This window comes from Elephantulus edwardii, unplaced genomic scaffold (assembly GCF_000299155.1).
Source record: "Elephantulus edwardii isolate Elephantulus edwardi_28Jun2011 unplaced genomic scaffold, EleEdw1.0 scaffold00132, whole genome shotgun sequence".
Lineage (NCBI taxonomy): Eukaryota > Metazoa > Chordata > Mammalia > Macroscelidea > Macroscelididae > Elephantulus > Elephantulus edwardii.
The window spans coordinates 8,362,889-8,368,883 of NW_006399882.1; the positions used below are offsets into that span (position 1 = coordinate 8,362,889).

Below are 5,995 nucleotides of genomic sequence, written 5' to 3' on the forward strand. Positions count from 1 at the left end.
TGCCCTGGATGTGCTCACCAAGCTGTGCCAAGAAATCTGGAGAACAACCACTTGGCCAACTGATTGGAAGAGATCTATATTTGTTCCCATTCCAAAGAAGGGTGACCCAATTGAGTGTGGAAACTACAGAACAATATCATTAATTTCACATGCAAGCAAGATTCTACTGAAGATTATAAAAAAAATGACTGGAACAGTACGTCAGCAGAGAACTGCCAGAAGAGTCCTTGTTGGTATGTCCTCTTTTATGCTGTCCGTCTACTTTCCCAAGCAGGATGTCCTTCTCGAGGGATTGGCCATTCCAGTTAACTTGTCCAAAGTGCATGCGATCAAGTCTTACCATCCTGACTGCTAAGGAGCACTTTGGCTGCACTTCCTCCCAGACAGGTTTGTTTATTCTTTTGGTATTCCATGCTACCAGGTTCGATATACCTGGCACATGTTGATATTGTTATTACGTGCTGTCAAGTTGACTGAGACTCATAGTGACCCTAATGTACAATCGCTCTGAACTCTGCCCTATCCTGAGCCAGTCTCACTGTCTTCAACACGCCTACCCCCATTATCAGTTACTGTGTCAATCTATCTCATCCTGAGTCTCCCTCTCTTGCACTGTCCCTCCACCCTTCCAAGCATGATGTCTTTCTCCAAGGACTGGTCTCTTGTATAAACATGACCAAAGTATGTGAGACAGAGCCCTAAAATCCTTGCATCCAGGGTGCAATTTGACTTCACCCTCTCCAGGACAGGACAGATTCTTTGTTCTTTTGGCAGTTCATGGTCTGCCAAAGGTTCAATACTCTTCTACAGCAGAAGGCATCAATTCTTCTGTCATCCTTAGTCATGTTCAGCTTTCTAATGAGTAGCAAGTAATTCTGAAGACCATGGACTGAATCAGTTACACCTTAGTCTCTAGACTGACACTGTTGCTCTTTAGCACTCTAGGGAGTCCCCTGACAGCAGATTTTTCCCAATGTAATTTGTCTTTTGATTTTCTGCCACGGGTGTTAATTGTGAAACCAAGTAAGCTGAAATTGTTAACAACCTCAATCTCTTCTCCATCTATCATGATGCTGCCAATTGGCCTAAGGGTGAGACTCTTTGGTTCCTTGATGCAGTTTACAAGAACTACTTGGAATAGTTTCTTCTCTTCCCCCTCCTTTAACTTTTTTATTGTGCTTTGAATAGTGACAGAGTAAATGAGTCTTCCATTCAATCATTCATACAGATTTTGTTTCATGACATTAAATACAGTACTCCCACTGTAACAGGGGGTTTTGATGGCCTAGTGGGAAGAAGCTGCGCTGCAATCCCAGCTGTTCTGTGGGATGGCACTCTCCTCCCGTGTGATTTACTACCTCTGAAAACCTGTGGAGGGTCAGTTCTGACTCTACGGGATACAACAAAAACAACAATGCATTGTAATAGCACACGTCCCGTTTCCTGCCTTTGATTGCGGTTTCCATTCATCCTTCTAGCCTTCTGAGCGTTCTCCCAAGGCAAATGCTATCTTTTTTGTTTGTTTGTTTTGATTATCCTAAGGAATGAGTGCATCCCTAGTGTTACTGTTAACTCTTATGTCTGTAAGCACCGCACAAGGATCATTCCTTGTTGCGGTCACTACTTTATTCCCAGCACCTATCTACGGGATCCATGAAGAGGCTGAAGAGGACGCGAATGCAATGACGCCAACGTCCACGCGGGGGAACGCGCGTGCTGAGAGTCAAGGTAAACTACAAGTACCAGGGTGCCTCGCGCCGCCGGCGGCCAGTGCGCAAACGCGACCGGCTCGGCGTCCTTGGCTGCGGGCGAACTAGGCCGCAACGGTGAGGTTTGCGGCTGGACAGCTGCGCGCCAGAGCTATGCCGGACAGCTGGGACAAGGACGTTTACCCCGAACCCCCGCGCCGCACGCCGGCGCCGTCGCCGCAGGCCTCGGTGCTCAACCCCATCCCCTACCTGTCAAAGGCCTTCGACCTCCTCGTGGACCGGCCTGTGACCCTGGTGAGAGGTACGAACCTCCGGGCTGCGCCGCCCTCAGATTCCCCGCTCTCCGAATATGCCAGTACTTTGAACAACCCCCACCCGACCCCGGCCTTTGCCGCCCCTCCGCTCATGCCTGGGTCATGGACGCCCCTCCGCCCAGTTTACCCCAGGTCTCGCCGTTCCGAGACCTCCTGTCCCGTGCATTTCCGAGTCATAACGTCTTCGCTGCACCCTGATCCTCGCTTCCCAGAACACCCACCACCCTCAGGACCCCCACTCCCAGGATATTTCCGCCCTGTGGGCCCCTCATTGCTTCCCAACGAACACTGCTTTGCTGCACCCCTAGGTGCAACACCCACCTCTCTGACATCCCCGGACATGGACCACACACTCGTACACTGTGCTTATGGACCCTGCCCCTTGTCCTCCCGTAGACCCTCTCTTTTCTCCCTAGCACTTCCCAGGCTTGGCACCCTGCTCTCAGGACATGCCCAGGCCCTGTTACCTCATATGGGCCCCCCCAATCCACCCTAGGTCTTGACTCACATGAGACACACTTGTCCCCAAAACCCCCACCTCCCCAGACATCCCTGGGCCATGGTGTCTGGTATGGGCCCCCCACTGGAACCCAAGCTCCCCAATACCCCACCACTTGCTGGTTTCCAGTGCCCTGAGCTTTCGTCCTTGGAATTCTTCCTCATGTCCCCTTACCTTAGGCAGCACTGTTGGTGCACACACACCCCAGTCCTGACCCAAAAGCCCTTCTATCCCTTGCCTCCTCATACCTTGGACACATGCAACAAAACTCTGTGTCCTAAACTTGTGGGATCCTCGGTTTACTGGGCTATTTTGGGTTTTTTTTTAATTAAATATCATCAGACCTTTCTTCCTAGTCCATCTTAATTTAGAACCTCCACTGAAACCTCTTCAGTATCATAACAACACAGAAACCTCCCTCAACAGACTGTCCGTGAGGTGCACTGACTGGGAATCAAACCCAGGTCTCCTGTATGGAAGGCAAGGATTCTGAGCCCCCCATCTCATATGTCTCTCCTGCTTGTTGCCAATTCTGACGTATGGCTTCAAGGCCTTCCAGAAGCTGATTGCTAGCTCTCTCTCCTGTGGCCCCACAATATGTTGGCTGCCTCCATTTGAACAGATAATGCAAATAATACGCTGATGTGCGAAATGGTTTTGAAGTTTGGGGGGAAAATCAAAACTCCAAAATGAACAACGCACAATAGCATGGTGGCCTTTACACCACTTTCTGTGGCTCTGGGATAAGTAGAACAGAAGGTTCAGATCATGTAGCAATGTCAGCTTTTTAACGCTTTTTTTTTTAAAAAAAAAAAAAAGGAAAGAGGAAGGCAATATACAGTAACATCATCTGTTAATCACCTATAATGTTGATGTTGTTATGTGCCACCAAGTTGCCTGCAACTCATAGTGACCCTATGTACAACAGCCCTAAACCCTGTTCTGTCCTGTGCCAATTTTATTGTCTCTGAGACACCTATCACCATTACCCCAGTCACTGAGTCAGTCCATCTCATTGAGAGTCTTCCTCTCTTGCACTGTCCCTCCACCCTACCAAGCATGACGTCCCTCTCCAAGAACTGGTCCAGCCTTGTAACATGTCCAAAGTATGTCAGATGGAGCTTCAGAATCCTTGCCTCCAAGGAGCATTCTAGTTTCACCCTCTTTAGGACAAACCTGTTTGTTCTCTTCTTGTTAAGTGCCGTCGAGTCGCAGGCAACTCAGCGACCCTATGAAGGAGAGTCCTTGACGCTTGGGTGCCTTTCATCCTCTTTCCAGGTTCATATGGTTTCCGGAGGCAAGCTATTATGGAAGTGGATGCCACTCCTCCTTCCAAGCTTGTTTTAATCAGGGAGCCAGCAGAGTATATTCAGTACTCCTAGGCATCAATTCTCCTTCTATCCTCCCTAGTCAATTGTCCAGCTTTCTGATGCATAGCTATAAAAACAAAATATTTTTATGGTAATAAAAATACATTGTGTATTTGTAAATTTTCATTCAGATTAAATATTTTTAAAAACACCAGCCAATACTGTCCCCGGACTTAGGAATATATATAGTTGATTTTGCCATCGAATTGAGTACAACTTAAGCAACCCCAGTGAACAACAGATCTGAACCTTGTTCTGTCCTGTACCATCCTTATCATCTTAGACTTGAGCCCATTGCTGCTGTCACTGTCAGTCCATCAAGTTGAGGGTCTTTAGTTCTGTAAGTCCTTATTGTTTTAAATGCCTGAACACAATTTCATTAAGTTCAGCTTACTAGTGACTAGTGAGGAGGCCAAGACACAAATTGTAATTGGCTGAACAAAGGCCCCTGGTGCTATAGAGTGGAATCTGTGCAGGAAGTGGGATCTTCCTAGAGAGGGAGGCCTGCAGAGGAGAGAGCATGGTAACCAAATTGGATCTACAGTCCAGCTGTGTCATTCCTGAACTGATTGTAGGACAGGTCCCCTGTGTAGATGGGAAGAACCTGCCACCGGAGGTGGTTGTGGGGACAGGAGCTGAGGATGAGGCCAGCATGCCATTCTAACAGCAGGTTGGGAGGCCTGCCTGCTAGCCTTTTAGCAACCACTGTTCCACACTGACCCACTGTTGGACCCGTTTTTCTCTCCACAGACTTCATTGACCGGCAGCACGCCAAGAACAGATACTACTACTACCATCGGCAGTACCGCCGCGTGCCTGACATCACTGAGTGTGAGGAGAAGGATGTCCTGTGCATGTTCGAAGCTGAGATGCAGTGGCAGAGGGACTAGTATGTGTCAGTGCCCTGCTGCTGCTATGGGAGCCTGGAGGACAGGGCTCCAAGGTCAAAGTCTTACTGTCCCTGGAGGTACAAAGTGGGGCAGGAGATGATGGGTAAGGGTTCAGTTTTGAACCCAGCCTCCAGCTCCAGGAAAAGCCTCATCATTATCAAGATTGCATCCTTCCAAGCTCCCTGGGCCCATTCTGTTCTGTCCTACAGGACTGTCAAGATGTAGAATCAGCTGGACACAGTGGATTTGGTTTAGGAGCTGACAGAAGCCTGGTGGTGCATTGGTCATAGCAATTAAACCATTGGTTTGAGTCCACTAGTCTTTAGAGAAACTGCAGGGAGGGTTTGCTCTTCCATAGGGTTGTGTGGTTGAGGGGTGCAGGGCAACGCTCCTCAGGCTGCCTTGTCTGTCTTAGCAAAGTGGACCAGGAGATTGTCAACATCATCCAGGAGAGGATGAAGGCCTGCCAGCAGAGGGAGGGAGAGAGCTACAAGCAGAACTGCACAAAGGAGGTGGAGCAGTTCGCCCAGGTGGCCAAGGCCTACCAGGACCGCTGTGAGTGCCACCCAACCCGCCATAGGTTCAGCAGCAAACGTAGCAGGAATTCTGAAAATGTCAGTAGCTAACCCCCAACACTGCCTTATTTGCCAGTATAACATGCATGCATTGGTATGTACAATTCTATATTGTTTGTTCACTGTAATGTTATACTGTTTTCCTCCCTTGGGCTAAATACCTGGATCTGGGGTTTTAGATCAAGTCCAAGGTCATTTCCTGTCTTCCTTCCTAGATCATGACCTGGGAGCCCATTACTCGGCCAGGAAGTGCCTAGCCAAGCAGAAGCAGAGGATGTTGGAGGAGAGGAGGGCAGCCAAGGAGGCAGCTGCTGCTTGAGCCCCTTCTATACTCAAACCTTCAAGTAAAGAGTTCTCTCCCATTACAGACAACTTCTTGTAGTGGTTTTTTTGTATTAGTGAGGTTGCCTTTTATTCAGTAAACAGTGGCTTGGAACTTATTATGCTCAAACTGTCATCTGTTAGTCCTTGGTCATCAGCACACTGACTCTTCCAGCATACCTTTTTTCCCCCAGAATAGTCCACTCTTCCATTTTTCTCAGCCACCCTGGATCACTGCTTATCTTTAACCCTTCAAATACTGATGTCTCCCCCTCTACTACTATGAATTTCCAAAGAACAGACCAAATGCTAGAACA

The 5,995-nt window shown here is 48.5% G+C and overlaps 1 protein-coding gene across 1 annotated transcript; it reads left to right on the forward strand.

Moving 5' to 3' along the window:
• Positions 1 to 1,862: 1,862 nt before the first annotated feature.
• On the forward strand, positions 1,863 to 5,676 carry NDUFB10 (NADH dehydrogenase (ubiquinone) 1 beta subcomplex, 10, 22kDa). The gene is made up of 4 exons (XM_006893844.1): positions 1,863 to 2,010; positions 4,643 to 4,781; positions 5,198 to 5,337; positions 5,573 to 5,676. The coding sequence occupies exons 1-4, from the start codon at positions 1,863 to 1,865 to the stop codon at positions 5,674 to 5,676; spliced, it is 531 nt and encodes a 176-aa protein (XP_006893906.1).
• Positions 5,677 to 5,995: the final 319 nt, after the last annotated feature.